General features: G+C 39.2%; 1 protein-coding gene across 11 annotated transcripts in view; it reads left to right on the forward strand.

The window, feature by feature from the left end:
- Positions 1–20,386, forward strand: part of STXBP4 (syntaxin binding protein 4) — a 146,976-nt gene that overhangs the window by 71,015 nt on the left and 55,575 nt on the right. For all 11 annotated transcript variants that reach the window (XM_078385158.1, XM_078385154.1, XM_078385152.1 and 8 more), the window contains 3 exons: positions 3,705–3,821; positions 4,924–4,973; positions 6,901–7,034. In XM_078385158.1, coding sequence (XP_078241284.1) covers positions 3,705–3,821; positions 4,924–4,973; positions 6,901–7,034 — 301 coding nt within the window. The remainder of the gene's footprint in view (positions 1–3,704; positions 3,822–4,923; positions 4,974–6,900; positions 7,035–20,386) is intronic.

The raw sequence follows: 20,386 nt of genomic DNA on the forward strand, positions 1-20,386 counted from the left end.
ATAACATGATTGTATTTGAGTAAATGTAGATTGTTGTACATGAAAAAATAGAACATCTCCTGAAAATAAACCTTAATTCATTTATTGGAGCAAAAATTAATAGAAGACCCTGTGTTATTTTGGGGGAAACACAGTAGTATACATGCAATGCTTAATCAGGGTTTGTTGTATCTGAGAGTTGTGACATGTTTCTCAAAAACACACAAAGTGTGTGTGTGTGCGTGTCTGTGCTGTGCTGTGCTGTGCTATCAAGTCAGAACTGATGTATAACGACCCTAACAGGGCTTTCAAGGTATGTGAAGGAGTGGGTTTTTTTAAATTCCACTCTCCCAGTGAGTTTCATGGCCATGTTCTCTGGAGTCCTTAGTCTATCACGCTAACCACTATAACGCACACAAATATTAGGAAGTGGTGTAAAAAAGAGACTTCCTGTGTAGATTCCGGTTTATTGAGCTTTAAAACATAGATAATATCAATGTGGTGGAAACATTTTGTTTCGAACTCAGTAGCCTTCAGCTTCTAGTATTCAAAATGCAAGGACAAGATCCCAGACATGGAGGCTACTTTGTGCAGTAACTCATGTTGAATTCCAGGGCCAAGGTTGCCACTGCCTTCAAGAGCAGAAATATCTTGGGACAGCTCTGTCCATATGCATTACCTCATGTATAGTCTAGTCTGTCCTGTTGTACTACAGTCCATATAGTCAATTTACTTCTGACTCTGGGCATAGAATGGAAGATGGAGATTGATAATTAAGTACAGTGGTGCCTCGCTTAACGAGCGCTTTGTTTAATGACGAATTCGCTTAGCGATGACTTCTTCGGAGCGCTCTTACGCTCCGTTTAACGATGTTCCCTATGGGCGATTTTTGCATAGCGATGTTTGGGACCATGCTTCGCATAGCGATGACAGTTTGGGTCCCCCTGTTTTGCTTAACGATGGTTTTGACAGCCTCATGTTGGCTGGTTTTTAAATGTTTAAAAATGTTTTAAAATGTTTAGAATGCTTGAAATCATAAGTGCACTTAATAAACCCTTTATTAAACTAATTTGACTTTGTTCTGACTCTTTTTTAATTTGTTGTTGAATTTCCCCCCCCCATTGAGATGCATTGAATAGGTTTCAATGCATTTCAATTGGGGAACCGCGTTTTGCTTAGCAATGTTTCCTATGGCGATTTTCGCTTAAGGACGGCAATTCATTCCTATTGGAATGGATTATCCGGTTTTCAATGCATTTCAATGGGAAACCGCGTTTCGCTTAGCGATGTTTTCCCATAGCGACGATTTTTTTGGAACCAATTAAAATCGTTAAGCGAGGCACCACTGTACAGATATCTTCATGCAGCATTTGCAGTGTTAAATCTGTTGTAAAGAGCCTCCTTGGCTAAAATTAGCTTGGGTTGTAGAAGAATGAGTCACTCTTAATAATTCCTGTATTGTGCCGGCTTTCTCTAAAGTCACAATCATTTTCTGTTCATCAAAGGATTGCTTCATTGATAAAGTCTCAGCAGTGTCCAGGGAGTAGAAGTAAAATGGACTTGTAAAGGATGTGAACAGTGAACTAGGATCAGACCATAATTTGTTGCATCACTTTACCGTGAGGCCATGTAGCTCTTCTTTGAAGAGGAAAAAATAGTGATTACATAAAACAGAAATGTGGCTTTAGTCTTACCTTCTTGTGATGCACAGTATCAGGGAGAAACTGTATGTTAGATAAAGGTAAAGGTTCCCCTTGACATTTTTAGTTCAGTCGTGTCCGACTCTAGGGGGCGGTGCTTATCCCCGTTTCAAAGCCGTAGAGCCAGCGCTTGTCCGAAGACAGTTTCCGTGGTCATGTGGCCAGTGTGACTAGACACGGAACACCATTACCTTCCCACCAAGGTGGTACCTATTTATCTACTCGCATTTACATGCTTCCGAACTGCTAGGTTGGCAGGAGCTGGGACAAGCAACGGGAGCTCACTCTGTCGCATGGATTTGATCTTACAACTGCTGCTCTTCTGCCCTTGCAGCACAGAGGCTTCTGCGGTTTAACCCGCAGCGCCATGTCCCACTAGAAACTGTATGTTACCCTTGATTTAATTAATTAAATAATTTTTGCACTTTGCCATGCAGCCATATTGTCACTCTGGCTGATGTATAGTAATCACTCAAACAAACAAAAAACTAAAAATGCCACCAAAACAGTATTGGTCCTCATATTTATTTGTTTGTTTGTTTACAATATTTTTAACCCACCTTTCTCCTTAAAAAGGACCGAAGGTGGATTACAACAATCAAAATAAAGTATTTGAGTTAGTGACAATGGATATAACTGTACAATACTAAAAGAATCTATCAATACAAAACCAAAAAACATAAGTATCCCCAAAACACATTTTAAAAAAACCCATTTGGCAACCATTCACTCAGGGAAAGTCGAGTGATTTCTTCCACAATGTTCCTGTGCCCAGACAGTGCTTTTCCCCATCATCTACAGCCAAAGATGTAGAGGAGGGCTAGAGAAACTATTCAACATCATGTCATCAGGATATTGTTTATTGGTTTAAAGATGTTTACCTCATCTTCAGCTGGAAAACATAGCTCTCAGTGTGTCATACAAATAATCCAAAAGAAGAATTTTGTAGTACCTTGAAGATTTGTTTGGCATTCACGGAGAGTAGGCCACTTCATCAGGTGCATGAAAATGAGCTACTGCTTACAAAAACTCATGCCAAGTAAAATTTGAGAGTCTTCAATGTAGTACAAGGGTGGTTTGGGGAAAATAGGCTACTATTCATCTTGAAGTTTTCATAAAGCTAAGATAGTTCGTGCATACTGGCTTACACCATAAAATGAACAACACAAAAGGAAAAGTTCCTGGGACGGAGGAGGAAAATAGAGTGCCCTTTTTCTCTGTAGTTCCAGGGCAATATGACATTTGAGCCTAATTAATTGTTTTCTGGAATAGTCATTTCTGTTCACCATCCATAAGGTCAACATTGGCCTACTCTCTCTGGTAGCACAGATATCCATCTTTCTTACACTAAGAAGAAAAAATGATTTTTTCTTTCAAGGACACTTGTACAGAAAGAGCAAAATTCCTCAGGGCCCAAGATATTTTGTTTTATGAGGCAGAAAATATCCCCTGTCTTCCCCCAGTTCCAGCTGCATGGATGGATAGTAGTCTCTGTCTTTCATACTGATTGGCACAGCGTCTTCCATCACACCTGATATTGGCAAGCGGACAGAGCAGGCCAGATGATCTACACTGCTCAGCCCTCCAGTACCTTGCTTCAACTTTTGCCTCCAGATGCCACCTGAAGCAGCAGCTTCAACCTATTCAAAGGTGCAGCAGTTCTCCTATGTGTCTTTACTATCATCAAGTAGCCACAATTCACAAGGATTCTGCGATATCTGTTTCTGGGCAAAGCCCATAGGCATCCATAAGCATCTTGGTGTCACTGTAATATACAGATCCTTTCTTGGTTACACAAGAAACAATGATTTTGTGAGTTACAGATGAAGGAATTGTGAATGGAATGTCTTCGAGGACATTCGGCTCATCTGTTTGCCCCATGTAGTCATTTTCCTACTCTTGGCATAGTCTTTGGATATTAGAAGGAATGCTGCTGTTCCACTTTTAGGAAGAACTGAAAACATTTATCAACATTAAGTTTCCACACGTCAAGTTTTGTGGCCTAGCTGAATTTCTTTTTCCTAGGACAGTGTCCAAGATTTAAGGAAGAGGATTACCGTGCTCGACTGCCAGCTGAGAAAATCTGAAACAGCCAAGAAAGCTTTTGAGGTGGCAACTGAAAAGTTACTGCAGTTTGTTGAGGTAATGGTGTTTTCCAGCAATGTTCCTCTTTTGAAAGGAACAAAGCATATGGATTATATTATTTTCACCACAATGTTCTTATTCCTCAGGATGTCAGGGCTAGGGCCGGGCATATTAAGTCAAGAAAAGATTAATTAATTGAGACTTGTGGAGACCAGATTTAAGCAAAGTGTAGCGGGATGGTCTTCTTAGAAAAGTAGTTGGGCAACTGTGGCCTTCTGATGGTTGCTGTGCTGTAACTCTCTTCATCCTTCCCCACTGGCTATGCTAGTTAGGCTTGAGGGAAGTTGCACTGCCGTAATCTCGGGGGGTGGCACTTACTGTGCATCCCTTTATTAGGCCTAGTAAGCACTCCGTTCTCTTCTGCAATGGTCTTGTTGCAGCCTTAAAAGACTGCCTAGAAAGCGTAATTTGGCTAAAACCAGGGCCGCTTGGTATATGTACTGTATGTGTTTGAGGGGACGCTTGTAGATTTCATTGTGCTCCTCCTCTACACACACACACACAATCACACACACACACAATCACACACACACACACACACACACACACTCCATTCTTCCCGAAATTTGAGCATTGAGCTCAGGATAGTCCAAGGTCTTGTATGAATAAAAATAGAATGGGAAATGGATAAGAACAGAATGAGGCAATGGCTTGGTCATGTCCAAATCAAACAGGACCAAGCTTTCATTCTCTCTCTCATCTTAGCACTTGTGTCACTACAACCACAAAATCTTCCTTTTGACCCAGAAATACAAGTACTATGGACTGTGTGTGGGCTTTGTTGCTTAGAGATCATAGAATACCAGGTAAAAATCTGAGACTGGCTGGCTTCTGTGCTGTGTACGCTGATACAACAACCGCCGTTCAGGCCTTCAGAGAATCAAGCCGTTATCGCAGTGAAGACAGCTAGACAGCCAGTTAAGATGAACAGCATCTTTGCTGTTGGTTTTGGTGGAATATGAATTGCATGGAAGAGGTCTAAGGTGGTTAAGCGCAAGGTAGACAGGGCTGCATCTGTTCTGTGGACTGTACAAGAAAAGAAAGAGAAAATGTAGGAACCTTTCAAAGATTGTAACTAAACTCCTCTGTTTGTCAATAGATTGTACCTGAAGTGCTATCAGAAAGCTCCACCTCCACAACCAACCTGAGGTAAGACTACGTAAGATTTGGATTTGCTGTTGAGATTAATTTGGCAACATGATAATACTGGAAAAAACTGATAAGGGGGCTTTAAAGCTTTGCGCATTTTGCCTTTACTCTTTCTATGGCTAATTCCTTGTAGCGTTTTTGATCTGCAGAATTTTTTTTTCATCTTTAATACTTGCAGTGCCCTCCCTAGTAAGAGAAATATCCCTGCTTTTCACACACTGGGAGCTGGGGGAAAGCATTATGTGCCCAAGGTTGGCACATTTGAGTCTTACAGTTGAGAGGATGAATGAAAGCCATCTCAAGCCCAGCTGTCCACTGAGTCACTATTATTATTATTATTATTATTATTATTATTATTATTATTATTATTATTATTATTATTATTATTATTATTATTATTATTATTATTATTATTATTATTATCATCATCATCATCATCATCATCATCATCATCATCATCATCATCATCATCATCATCATCATTATTATTATTATTATTATTATTATTATTATTATTATTATTATTATTATTATTATTATTATTATTATATCCCGCCCACCTGGTCTGGTGGACCGCTCCTCCTGAGCATCAGTCCCAATAAACCTGGGGATACCATTTGAGTTTAGGGTTAAAATACCAATGGCCGTTCACCTTTTATTGATACAGATATGTGTTTGATAGACAGTCTTCAACACCTTAAGCCACACACCTGGCTTTGTATTGCACTCCAGTGGGAGTGCAAGAAAATGTGACTTTTTGAAGCTGTCTGAAACTGTGTCTTGCCATTTATCTTGCTGCCACAGTACTACTGTCTGTGAGTGATAATGGCTCTCCGTTGCCTTGAGGCTTTCTAAGCTCCATCACCTAAGATCCTTTAAACTGGAAATGCTGTTTGGTTGAAACTGGGGCCTTCTGCATGCAAAGTGTATGCTCTCCAATTGAGCTATAATCTGCAGCTAGAGACCCTGCTACACGTTGATTTTAGAAAGAATCACAGCCAGTAAACACGGGGGTACAGTGGTTCCTGCCAAATAGCTTGAGGAATGCATTCCATTTTCAATTACCTGTTGGAATTTATTCAACCCAGAGTGTTTGCTTGTTCTTTTTTGTTGTTGTTTTTTATGGGCAGCCTCCATAAAAAAACAAAAACAAAAGAGCCAAAAGGTTGTCTTACAGCCATTTGGAAGAAGCCAGAGTTTTCCAGGGGCTGCTTGATACAGTTTTTGTTCACCTGCCCCTTAGCTTTCTCCGCTAAAATTATTCATCTGGGGAAAAAGCAAAGATGTACAGACTTCAGGCTTTCACAGATTTGAGTTTGTTTTAGGCTCCTAGCTTGAGACTCACTAGCTGGTTCCAAATGAAAAATGGCAGCTTTGAATTAAGGATGAGAGTACCTCTGAGCAGTCCTTCTGTCTAGGAATTTGTTTTTAGGCTTGGAAGAAAGCTCCATTTTTTTAAGCCACAAGCCAGCTCCTGGTTTACTTCTAAGCATTCTTCATTATGGTAGTCTAATTGGTATGTAGAAACCTGTTTTACTGTTAGCTTTAAATAATTAGGGAGCCACCAGTAGGTCCAGTATAAGACATATAAGGGTTTCTGGTGTACCTTCTGCCTTCCTTAAGAACTTGTAGACAATGGTCAAAGTGAGTGCCAAAGCTGCCTTTCACTTTTCACACTGGATGGTCTGGCTTCCCTCTCCCTCTGTGTACATTCTGCAACCAAATTCTTAGTTTAGAATCAGAACGAATAGCAGTAGTTTACATTGATCAGTGTTGCAGGCTCAGAACAGAATGTTCTTGTAAGTTTTGATTACTGTTGTGACCCAGTTATATGTGAAAATGAATGATATGCATGCAGTATCATGAACAGAAATAATGTAGTATGCAAGATAAAACATTCTGGCCTTTTCATATATCTCTTTTTCAGTGACAGAAAAGCCACATTCTCTTCAAAAACCCTACTTGCACATCTGGGAAGGAATGGCCGCAGTATCCAAGCATCTCTTGCAACTGAAGCCAAAGAACTTGCTAGATCCGTCCGTGCCATTCTGGAAGCAGATTGTAAGTCTTATACGACTTTTCCCTTTTCTTTTTCTTTTTTCTTGGCAATTTAAAAGAGGAACATTTGGCTTGCAGGTTTTGCCTTGACTCCAGTGGGTGGTTTTTCAAAAGAAAGGAAAATATTAGTAAGTTAAATGCTCAAATGTGGACAATGATTTTGGTAATTCCAGTATTTATACATTGGAATTATACATGCCATCACAGAAATACGAAACTACAGGTGTTTGCAAACATTCATGTTCCGTAATTGCAGGTATTATAGCATGCTCTATTGTTTCACTTCAGACATTTCGTGAAATTTCAGTGGAGAGTAAATGGTGGAAAAGAACTACATCTCTTAGTTCAAACATTCAAACAGAAGCAACTTGATGAGTACATACTACTTATTCCAAGTGCTTTTCCTATGAGTAGCATGCTACCTAAAAGCATGACAGAAACAAAACAAGTATAATCAGTATAACAGTAACAAAGGAAAATACAATCAGAAGACTAAGAAATTCATTTCAGTATGATCTTTTTGCACATTTCACCACACGTTGGTCTTTAAGGCTGCACAACACTTTTTGCTCTTTTTGTTTTCATTATATATACTAAAACTTGCCAACGTAAGTATTTAAGAATTAGCTCCATAGCGGCTTCGCAGAAAGGAATACCTAACATTACAGGTAACATTTCCCTAAATATCTTTTACATTTGAAGGCAGTGGATGTGGGTGAAGGGTTTTGCATAGGGTCATTTGCCAGCTTTCAGTGTGGTCATCTTCAGTTTTCTTCAAGGAAAGCGTTAACTATAGATGGAAAAAGGAACTGAGTGAATTGCCCCATACACATATTCGTTCTCTCTCTTTCTCTCTGTCTCTCTCTCTCTCTCTCTCTCTCTCACACACACACACACACACACACACACACACACTCACACTCAACACACACTATGATATCCAAATGCTATCAGAGTCTTTTAAAGACTATCTGGTTTATTGTAGCACTAGAGCCCACTTTGTCAGATCATTCCATCTACCTTCTCTTGCATATCTTCTGTTAAATGAAAGATTTGTGGTTGCATCTGAAGAAACCATAGTCATCTCTTCCTTTCAGAAAATAGCAATATTTAGAATGAATTTAGAAGACTATTTGCAGGTGAGTGTTTATGTATAGGAGAGCTATTTCTGTTCAGCTCAGTTAACATAAGAACATAAGAAGAGCCCTGCTGGATCAGGCCAAGGGCCCATCCAGTCCAGCTTCCTGTATCTCACAATAGCCCCACCAGATGCCTCTGGGAGCACACGAGGCAACTAGATAACTCTCTCCTGATACCTGAGTTCAAAAAGCTGGGACAAATTAAAAGGCACACAAACTATCCAAAAGGCAAGTACTACTCTCCCTGCAAATAAGGGGCAGAGAAAGACTTCTACAACAAAATCATTGACCATAATTATATGATTTTATGTTTTCAGTGTAAATTTTAGTTGTAGAAATGTGAACCACTGCTAATTAATATTTCTCTGAAATGTGAAAGAAGGGCACAAGAAATGTCAATGAGGTAAGCATTTAACAATAAACAATTTCACTTAGCAGCTGCCCAAAAATAAAATATATTTTGTTGTCCCTCTTTGTATTTGTACAAATTGCTACATTTACACAGACAGGAGAAATGTGCAGACAGTGTGATAGATTAACAGAATTTTAGAAGTTTATTTTAGTCAAGAATTCTACCCTGCAAAAATCTTTTTTCCAAAGCAAATCTGTAAAATATTCAGGGCAAAGCTATTTTAATGTGATGTTATTAACACATTTTTTTCTTAATATATGTTTTCTGTGAATGATTATGAACATCATCCTCTTAGTCTTGATTGCATTTGTTCAGGAACTCTTTCAGGATTTTAGAGACAGCAGAAATATTTCCAGAATGGTAAAAATGTAATTTCCCTTTTTAATTTGTATTTAATCATAACAGTCATATTTTTTTCTCTTTAACTATAGAGAACATTATTTCATATTCTGGAGCCTATTGAGAGAAATAATCATTAGCCTTCTTTATTTAATCAGGATGAATTTTCTAACTCACTGAAGGTCATATTATCTATCATAACAAAAGAGTTTACAGAATCCTGAATTATACCGGAAAAGTAAATTCTATGTAATACAATCCTTGAATATGATGAATGTTTTGAATGAAAACCAGGTCAAAGCAAGATACAGGGCAGCTCCTGCAGGGTCTCTTGGGGCCTCTTCGAGCTCTGCAATTCTGTAATTCTACTTTGTATAGTCCTCTTGCATTGCAAATGAATGCACCATCCCATTTTCTGATGGGGTTTAGACTTTCAGTTGCCTTCCCTATCACAGTGAACATATTTTCAAATCTTAAAAATAGTGATCCTTCATTGTCATGGATATGGGCACTAAGCAACCAAATATGGCTTGCTGAACCCATTTGTAAAACCAGATTCCACATGGAATATATCTGCATAGAACACAACTACAAAGAGTAACCTTAATCTGGAAAATAAGATTTGTATGATTTTCCAGATTAATGTTACTCTTTGTAGTTTCTCACAGATAACATTCTATGTGGAACCTGGTTCTGATCACTTACTTACTTACTTACTTACTTACTTACTTACTTACTTACTTACTTACTTACTTACTTACTTACTTATTTATTTATATCCCGCCCATCTGGTCTGGTCGACCACATGAGGGCTATAAGGGCATCCAGCTAGATGCATTCATTGATGATTGTCTTCATTTTCTAGGGAAGCAAGATACAGTAGGAATTATAATTCACATTTTCCTGAACATATTCCTGTAATTCTCTTACATTTACAAATTATTATAATGTAATTTGGGATTTAGTTCAGCATTTTATAAATATGATTTTATAAATGTGCAAGATTTCTTTGTTAAGCATCTCCTACCACCAAAGGATAGATTATTTAAAAGTCTTGTCATAATCTATTTATAAACAAACCCTATTAATTTAAATGAGGTTATATAGTTGGGTTGCAGGCCATATCCAGCTGTTATCCAGAACACATTAAGCTAGTATTATTTTAGATGTTTTTGTTTTCACTCATATTACTGGCATTATCATTACCATCATTAAAATACTACTATAAATTTTCGCTGCTTTATTTATTTATTTATTTATTTATTTATTTATTTAATTAATTAATTAATTAATACCCCACCTATCTGGCTTTAATTAAGCAGTGAGCATATATTTTATTTATTATATATTTATTTATTTTATTTATATGCCGCCCACTCTACCCAGAGGTCTCTGGGCGGCTTACAACAATTAAAATTCAATACAGTAAAAGATAAAATGATTAAAATACAATTAAAATACAATTAAAATACAATTAAAATTGCCATCGGACCCACAGCTAATGTTATTTCAATTACCCACAGCTAATATTATTTCAATTATATGACAGCTCCAGTCTCAGAGGGAAGGATTAAAATCTCAACAACCCCAAGCTTCTGATCTTTTCTGAATATCTTGATATGCAGTATCTATAAATGTGGCCATATCATTTGAATTAGTGGCAGTTTTTAAGCACAGTGTATAAGAGTGAAGAAACTAACATCCACTTTTGCTTGGATGCACCCCATGGCTGATGGACTCAAACTATGTAGCCTAATATGTTCTAGTCTTACAGCAATCTGTATGTCAAATCCAGAGTGGGTAGAAAATTATGGGACAAAGGAGTGCAGTTGGCAAGTAAGACATTCACACAAAGTCATGTTCAAGCAATAGAATGGAGTTTGAGGAAGCTCATTGAATGATATTTTATTTATTTATTTTTTATCTGTGTGTGCTGCTGCAGTGAATTTCATCACTGGACATCAGAAGATGGCTTCTAATCTATGTTAAGACTTCAAGACAAAAATATTAATTTCAATGGCTATAGTATGTAGTCAAAGGCAACATAGATTATTTGGTTTTCTCTGAGGAAAAAAAGAGGCACCCCAGAGTTATATTGCAGAGTTCTGGATGATTAATTACAGGGTTCCTTTGTCTTCTAAAATGGAAATGAGAAAAATGGTTTGTGAAGCTTAAGGCCAGCCATATTTCAAAATGAGTTCCTTACCTTCTTAGAGAAGATAGCCTTCCTTCTGTACCTTCTGTGTATAGGAGTGCTTAAATAATGTAGCTGATGTTCATCATCAATTGCTATGACTTCCTAACAAGCCAGGAGAACTTGTATCAGAGGAATAAAGGTATGATGGAAGGCTAGTGTGACTTGATGACATCATTTGTCATCACAGAAATGTATCTAATGCACAATGTTACCATTTTAGAAGCAATAAATAATCCTTTTTTAAAAAAAATCAGCCTAGTTCTAACAGTTTTTTAGCAAAGGTCATGTTTGGAGAGGTGGAGAGAATGTGGAGGAAGATGTTCTGTCACATTAAATTATATCCAGCAGCCTGCACGAGAAGTCATGCAAGACAAACCTTTCATTCTAAATGCAGCTAAGGACTAACATCTGGTTGTGTCAACTATAATAGGTAGAAATTGGTTAGAAAGCTCTCGGGGTAGGGGATAGGTCCATTTTGTGAACCTGTCAGTTAAAAATAGCTCTGTGGCAAAGGATTTAAAGATTGAACATCATTCCTCAGAGTCCACTCTTACTTCGGGGAAATTGGGTGTGCACATGTGCAAACTGAAGACTTTGGGATTAAAGAATTAAAGCATTCCAAGCTATTTGGAAAACAAATAACAGCGAAGCAGACTAAACAGTCAGACATCTCTACCTCTAAATCTTTCCGATTGTTCAGCTTTTAGGCATTTGTCATTGTAGCAGTCAACCTGTGTTTGGTTCCATTTCTGAACTTGCACTGTTTCTCTTACCTGCTCACCAACCCACCCATCCCGCTCACAGACACACAGTTCTCTTCCAAAAGACTTTACTTGTGCTTTGAGACAATATGCTTGTTGTTCCACAGTTCCACGTGAAAGCTCAGCTCAGGTTGGTGCGTGGTACATCTTGGACGTTGCAGTCTGGTAAAGAAACTCACTTTCTGAGAGTCTTAGCTTTTCCTGAAGATGAAATGTTTCTGGTTTTCAATGTGACCTTAAGAAGGCTTTTAAGAAATGCAGTGGTTGTTGAACACTTAGTGATAAAAGAGCCAAAGGGAGTCATGACGTGATATAAGAGCTAGAGTGTCTGTTCCCTTTGCCTTCTGTGTAAGTAACACACACTGTTCTAGTGCTCACTGCCTTTTTCTTTGCTGACATTCTTCAGCTACTTCAACATTTTTTTCAACTATTTAAGCTCTTGTAGTAGCCCTCTGCAACTGCTAGTGGAATCATAGAACACTAAATCCAAAAGGTAATTGAATGAGCAGAAGGGTTTACTGTATTCACAGGGGAGTGGAAGCTAGAATTCTTGACAGTGCTACCTTCATGCTACATCCTCCTTGTTCTAGAATGTCCCCACATTTTCTTAAGAGTAAATCAGACAGAAGGACATCAAAAGCTTGTGGAGTGAAGAGAGAGGCAGAAGAGCTCTGTTCCATGAATAGAATGGAAGGTACCATCCTGAAAAGAACTATCACACTAGTCTTCCTTGCCTCTCAGTCATTAGTTCTTCCTGACCCTTCTGAACAGTGAATATGCTTGCACTGATATACAGGCATCAGTCTACCAGCATCCCTAAATGCATCATGTCTAAATGCATCACCAGCATCATGCTGGCTGATGCTGATGATTGAGAGCATCCAACAAGATCTTAAAGCCCACAGTGTCCCTGTCCTTATGCTTTAAAAAAACAAACAAACTTGTATTTTGCTTCTGGGGGAAAAGGCAAAGTTTACTGTTTGACAGAATAAGGCAGTCAGCTCAGAGAGAAGAGGAGTCTGGATATCAAGAAAGCTCCCAAATTATTAGATACTTATTTTGTTCTATTTTTATTGCTGGGGATGGAGAGAGCCGCTTGTGAGCTGTCCTGCCTTGTGTGCCAAAATAATTTGACTGATTTAGGTGCTTTATGTTCTGACTGAGGTGCTATCCTTTGCTGCTTTTCTTCAGTCAGCAAATATCTTGGGAAGGTTCTCGAAAAAGTGCTTCTTTCTAAAAGACTTCTCTTTGAAAGTGTATCTGGTTGTGTACTGGCAAGATTAGCCCTCAGAATCTTGAACCAGTTTAGAAATATTTAGAAATATGCATCATCCCAAAACGTAACCCTTTCTGCTAATTTATACTCAGCACTTTTTGCTGTAAGATATTGGCGGAAATCCTGTTATACACTACTGATATGATCAGTCACAGTGGTTTTTCAAAAATTAAAAATTCTGGACCCTTTATTTTATTTTATAAAATTAAAAAATCTGATACACATCCCTGATACAAACCTAATGAATCCTGTCTCTCCCATGGGATCCCTTTCATTGTGGGGAAAGCCATTAAAATCATGGGATAAGAAGGAGTCCTTAATTTTATAAAGTCATTACCAGTTTAGGTGCATATTTCAAAATGTTATAAAAACAATGCTCAGTAATGAATGCAATAAACACATTTTTGCAAATGTGCTTAGGAAATGTAAACAGTCGAAATATACTTTTTGCAGATAAGGCTGCACAGCTAGATTTTCTTCTCTGTGCTATGTGAAACAACCCACACCTCAGTTTCATTTTGATATGAACTCAGTCCTTCTCAGTGTGGAACTCTCCATTTGTTTTCAGTTATCGTTAACAAGGTCAGCACTCAGTGCCTTTAAAGTACCTTCAGCACATCAATCATTATTTAAATTATCATTAACAATGTCTTCAACACCATACTCAACAGGAACAAGAACAAGGAAAGAAGTGAGAAGATTCCGCTAATGAAAACCAACTCTGTTACCAATCAGGTTGGGACATAGTGTTGTTTGCACTCAGTAGAACGTTTTGGAAAACATGTTAGCCCTTATTTCAAATCATGGTTATGAACTACCAAGGGCTTTGAAGTTGTCCATCAACAGTTAGCAAAGTGAACAGCAGGCACACATCTTACTTAATCACAGTCTTTGATATATATGATATATTCTATTTAATTTACAGTATTGAATTTTAGATTTGCTTCTTTCTATACAAAGAAGTGGAAATATTGTACACATCCATTTCATCTTTTCCTCTTTTTTGAATGATGAATTTCCTCCCTTTTAATGAAATGTAAGTGGCCATTTGCCTCTGCTAAAGTTTTAGAAGTATTCATAAAGACTGTCAGTCATCCAGGTGAGGTTATCAGGAATTTGAGTCATGGCAACCGGACTTCTTTCTTATTAGGCTGAAACATTTTGCTACTCATCCAAGTAGCTTCTTCAGTCTGAGGAGAGTTGGTGGGAGACCCTGATATATCCTCCACATTGGTTTTAGGCTCTCGTTAGATGGACAAAGGATGGGGGTAGTGAATGAAAATCCCACCTGTGCATTCCCTCTCCACCCATTGCCATTTGTTGTGAACAGTAGTCTTTCTGATGGGTGTGTTCCTGATCTTTCTGGGGATGGATGAAAGGGCAGCATGATGAATAGGAGACAGATTGTATCTAAGGCCTCCACCCCTGTTGAGTGAGGGATTTTCTGTGTGCATATATATGGCCTCCCTGATCCCTCTCTCAAACCACCTATTTTCTTGGTCCAAAATGAGTACATCGTGGTCATCAACTGAGTGTCCTTTGTCTCAGATTGTTCCGTTGTCCTGCTGAGTCAGGACATTGCCTTGTTAAAGGCCCATTTTGGATATGCACGGGCCATAAGGGCTGTCTTCATATGTCTGTCTTCCTTCTTCTTAGCTTCTGTGGAGGTGGGGATGTTTCTTGCTCTGTGGTTAATGTCCTGATGACCCCTAGCTTGTGTTGCAATGAGTTATGAGTCAAACCTCAGGTATTGATCAGTGTGTGTAGGTTTTTTGTAGATTTCTATTCTTAAGCTGTCATTGGATCGTATGATGACTGCACAGTCCAGGAAAGCCAGCTGGTTGTCTTTGGTGTCTTCCCTGGTGAACTTGATATTTGGGTCCACTATGTTTATGTGGTCTGCGAAGGCCTGTACTTGATCTTCACCCCGGTGTCAACCACATACCTGAGCCAATAGGTCGAAGTCGTCCCCTAGAAGGTGTTTAGTGCCTTCTTTTCCACTTATTTCACGTACAAGTTGGCAACAATGGGCGACACTGGGGGGAGCCCATGAGACAGCCATGTTTCTGTCTGTCAAAGTCCCCTCTGTAGGTGAAGCAAGTGGTGCTCAGGCACAGATCCAGAGGAGCAGGCATATCTGGTCTGGGTTGAAGCTGCTCCTGGTGGAGAGTGTGTTGTCTTCTTCCAGTCTCCTTTTTACAGTTGTTATGGCATTGGGGGGTGGAAATGCTGCTGAAGACCTCAGTAGAAAGGTACAATTTGGGGGGCAATTTCAAAAGTTCCTCTTTCCATCTACAGTACAATGAAGCTTTTGGAGGCTGGAGGAAACAAGTGTCAACAGTGGAGACCCCCCTAGGACTGTGTAAGGACATGACTAGTCCTAAAAATATTTCTTGTTCTTGATTATTTTCTGAGCTCCTACTCTTAACCATGCAGAGACTTTCTGCAGAGACTTCCTAAGAGATTGCATGGCTTCCTTCAATGATGTGATCCTAGACTCTTTTCCCCCCCTCTTCCACCTCCTGTTTTTTCATCTGCTACTTTTGCTTAGGGAATCACCAAATTCTGCACTGCTCTGTCTCCTTTTCTGGAAAAACCTAAGCAGAATTTGGGGAGACACCATGCAGCTCAGCGCCATTTCAGCACAGGAAAGATGCCCTCACAAGCAGAATTGTAATAATGTAAAAGTTGAATTTACAAAAACCACAAATTGGTGCCTCTTATGAATGAAATGATGTGAGATTCATATCCCTGGTGCTGCGTACCCAATGTGATTTTCTCTTCTGTGACTTGTATCCTAAGCTTCTTAACTGAGCAACAAGCTCCACTATGTTCAGTGGGATTTCCTTCCTAGTAGATATTCTTAGCATTGCATATTGCCAGCTTTGGCAAACAGTTACTAACAAGCATTAATTGCTATAATTAACTGCCCATATAACTCAGTTACAGAGTAAGTGAGCACTTTATAATACCATTGCAATGAAAAATAACATGTACTTCAATCCTGACTCAAAGATGTGCTGGCTGTAGAGAATTAGAATGAGCAGAAATCTCTCAACCAGCAGTAATTTCCTTATGCTGGCAGAAGTGCCTTTGGGTCTCTAGAACCTGCATCTGAATCTACCACCAGAGGAGCTGATTCAGAAATTTGCCACCAGATTCAGATCTTCCACCAGAGCTGCTCTCCCAGCTAAGATGTCCTAGCAGGAAAACCAAAAAGGGAGAAGAAATGTGTGTGTGGCCCGCGGGGTGGGGGGGATTAAGAGGTTGGACTGAGGGAAGCTCCAAATTGTGCCAAATCTATGCCTCCTCCTCAGGAACAAGCCTCTGTGCCAGCCCAAAGTTAGATCAAGGTGAGTTCTAGGTAATTTCCAGCATTCTCAGGTAGGGAAGGTGGATTCGTGTTGACTCAGTGGGACCCTTGGCCTTCTTGAAGGTAGTATTGCACTGCGATGTTGCAGTCATGGGCACAGTCACAAGGATGTAAATCCCAACAAAGTCAATGAGTCTTGGATGTAGGAGAGCTTTGCAGTGTTCCTTTGGTTCTTTTGTTTTCTCAGCTTAGCAATCAGGCCTGGTGCTTTTTAGGAATAAATGTCATCAAATTAAGTGTTACTGCCAATAGCCACAACTCAGGATGTGAATCTTGCAAAAAAAAAAAAATCAATTGCATTTTAAAAAAAATTCAAATTTCAACAAGTGCCTGCTAATGAGGAATTCTCTTTGGAGCAGATGAGGCATCTGCTCTACTTGCCACACACAGTGCGAATGCCAGCTAGCTAGCTACTGAATGACAGCATCAAAATGACCTTTTTACTGAATTTTAAACATGCCTTATGAGTCCATTATGAACACTAAGCTCTTAAGAGAAACATGCAGAACAGTGTTTGTGGTTCTGTTTTACTCTCTCCATGTAATACGTTCATGGAATGTCTTTTGTAGATAATAGAGAAAAGAGGTCAGTGGTTTGCCCGTGTCAGGATCTGTAGTCATCATGGTGTGGTTCTTAAAAGACATAATACATTGCTCTTTAAATATTTACAGTCCGCATAAAAGTTTAAACTGCACAGGGAGCAGATGTTCTACCATGTATTGATTCATCTATAATCCCAAAGTCACCGGGATGCTGCAATCTTTGCATCTGGCATTGTGTAATCTAAACGCCTTAGGTTGATTTGGGTCTGACTTTTCCTTTAAAGTATACCGTAAGCTACTTTATCACATTTCTATGAGAGTGACCCTCCTCCCAAAAATAGGTATAAACATTAATGAAAGATGACCAAATACCCAGGGAGGAATCCTCGTTCAGTTGCCATGTGCCACATATGCATATACTGAAAGAGATGCTAGTTACATTTGATTTGGGATTTTCAAAGATCTGTCAAGTCTACCATGAAATTTAGAACAGTTTCTGTCCTCTTAGCTGGGTTGTCATTAGTTTTTGCCATCACTTACTTAGCTGTGCTTCTTATCTTGTCAGTTAGGAGCTCCAACCTGTTTCTTACAGAATGCTGTCCTCTGAAGATGCCGGCCACAGAGACTGGTGAAACATTAGGAAGAACAACCTTAGAACACGGCCAAAGAGCCCGAAAAACCCACAACAACCACTGTTTCTTAGCCTTTCTTCCATTAGATGTCTTACTGAGTTGTCCTGCCTCCAGTGCTTTCAAGCTACTTGCTCATGGTGGAGACCTGTTTGCAACTGTCTGCTCTTCTGGCCGGTTAACTCCACGATCAGATCCCCTAACCATCTGTCTTCTAGTAGCAGCCAGGGAAGCGTTCTTTGGTGCCAACAGGCCAGTGATGCCTACCTGCCTGCCTGCCCCCATTGCACTGTCAAGTCACTGGTGCTCCACAGCTTGCTTGTGGGTTGGCTGTTGAATTCCAACACCACCAAACAACTGTTTAGTTCCATGCACAAATCCTGTTGATACAAGCTTTGAGCAGTAAGAGATGATTGTTGTAGGTTTTTTGGGCTGTTTGGCCATGTTCTGGAGGTTTTTCTTCCTAACATTTCACCAGCCTCTGTGGCTGGCATCTTCAGAGAACAGGAGACAGAACTCTGTCTGTCGAGAATACAGTAAGAGATGACTTTCACTTATAACAAATATTAAGACGGGGGCACAAAACAGGATGGTATCTAACTGAATCCTCTACATGCAAAGACTCTGAGAGAAAAAAAACGCTGCTGCTCTCACCCTCATGATGAGCAGGAGAAGTAGATTGATAGCCGCTAACAGTCAAATATTATAAATAAGAAGCTAATGCAACCTGCCCAGCAGAAATACAAAATACTAAAGTAGGCGTCCTTGTTGCAAAAAGCAGTTGGGTTCAGAGTAGCTATTTTCTGGGTCCCTGGTTCTTAAGAGTCAGGTTGCCGCCTAGCCCTCTTCAGCCCATTTATTAAGCTTTTAGTATGCACATCCCTACCTGCTGTTGTTTGCTTACTTCAAGCAGCCTTATGATAGCTCACATAAGGTTGCACAGTAGTCAGATATAGAGCACATGTGTTTACTGCAGGCAGCCAAGTTCCCACAACTCACGATGATCCTTGGGACAACAAGTCAATGAGTAGTCTGATAGATTTGAGAAATATTGCTCTAAGCTATTTGGAAACAAAATTTCACTAATATTCTAAAGATGGTTTATTCTCATGTCCCTTGTTAATTGTCAGAGCTGGCTCACATAATTTGCTGACATATCACTACCCTGTTTCCCTGAAAATAAGACCTAACCTGAAAATAAGCCCTAGTATGATTTTTCAGGATACTCGTAATATAAGCCCTACCCCAAAAATAAGCCATACAGTAGTTAAGTGAAAGCCTGCCTTCCACCATTGTGCAGCAACCAGAAGAAGATGACACGGCTGTATTTGCATAAATGCAGATTGTTGTACATGGAAAAAATAAAACATCCCCTGAAAATAAGCTCTAATGCGTTTTTTGGAGCAAAAATTAATATAAGATCTTGTCTTATTTTCGGAGAAACATGGTATAAAGCTCTTCTGTTTTTCTGGACTTTGGACCCATCCCACCAACCACCAGGAACAGGCTCCTGCAACAGCACAGTTTAAGGGGAACGGCAGGAAAACTAGATGCTATGTGTTTTTGACAGGGTTGCTTTTTAAAAGAAAGTTGCATAGCTTTGAGACAATGGACCTTCTTGAGAATACCGTCCAGCATCCCAACAGGCTAGCACTCATCATAGTATGCATGCTATAAGAATGAAGATCACAATCAGAGTGGAGAGCATACAAACTTAAATGCAAAGTGTTGTTGGTGTAAATAACAATACCAAAGAAAATCCAGCAACCAAGCATGCTATGGAGTTTTTTAATCAAGAAATTTCTGTGCATGACAAACTCGAGTTGCAGATGAAAAATATGTGTTGAATGTTAATTCACAGTATACTGTCATTGTTATGGATTTTCTCATTTCTAACCAGTGAAACTATGAAAGGGTGATATTCTGATAGAGGCAGAATTTTTTAAACTTAAGTGGGGGGAAACTTGACGGAGGATGCTGATTTTGCCAGTCTGCTTATGTTTTCTACATGTAATTCAGATAAGGGTTCTTACATCAAGTGGATCTGCATTTTGTACCGAGGACCTGTCAGGTTACCAACAAAAGAGAAATCAAAGGGCTCATTGTTCTGACTGGTGTAAGAAGGACTTTCTCCAAGGCATCTTGAATGAGCCTGATTTACTGGTAAATGAGGAAACCATCTTGAAACTCATGTTTGGACACAGATGCAGATTTAGGGAAAAAACAAGAAGTCCTTGAAAGAAAGAAAAAAGAACTAATTTAGGTGTTTGTATTAATGACAAACTTGTTTGTTGCTCTGGGACAATATAAACCTTAACGTTTGACTTTTGTAATAAAAGAAAATAAATCTAGAAGTGATTGAAAATGTATAGCATCACTAATTTTATGTCAGACACACACACACACACACACACACACACACACACACACCCCATGTCACAACAAGTAAATTGGATGGATATAAGAAGAGAACTGGGGTCTTTATGCTCAGGAAATGTAGGTGGTGTTAAATTTCTGCCTTGGATTGAAAAAAAGATGGTGTTATTTATAAAACCGCCTTCTCCACCCTCTGCAGTGCTCAAGGCACTGTACAGTGTAACTGCAACAATAAAAAACATGCACAGACAGCACAAACAAAATATAGCATTGAAATCACCCGTGGAAAGAGAAGTAAAAGAAAAGCCAAA

This window comes from Pogona vitticeps, chromosome 2, assembly GCF_051106095.1.
Source record: "Pogona vitticeps strain Pit_001003342236 chromosome 2, PviZW2.1, whole genome shotgun sequence".
NCBI classification, from domain to species: Eukaryota; Metazoa; Chordata; class Lepidosauria; order Squamata; family Agamidae; genus Pogona; species Pogona vitticeps.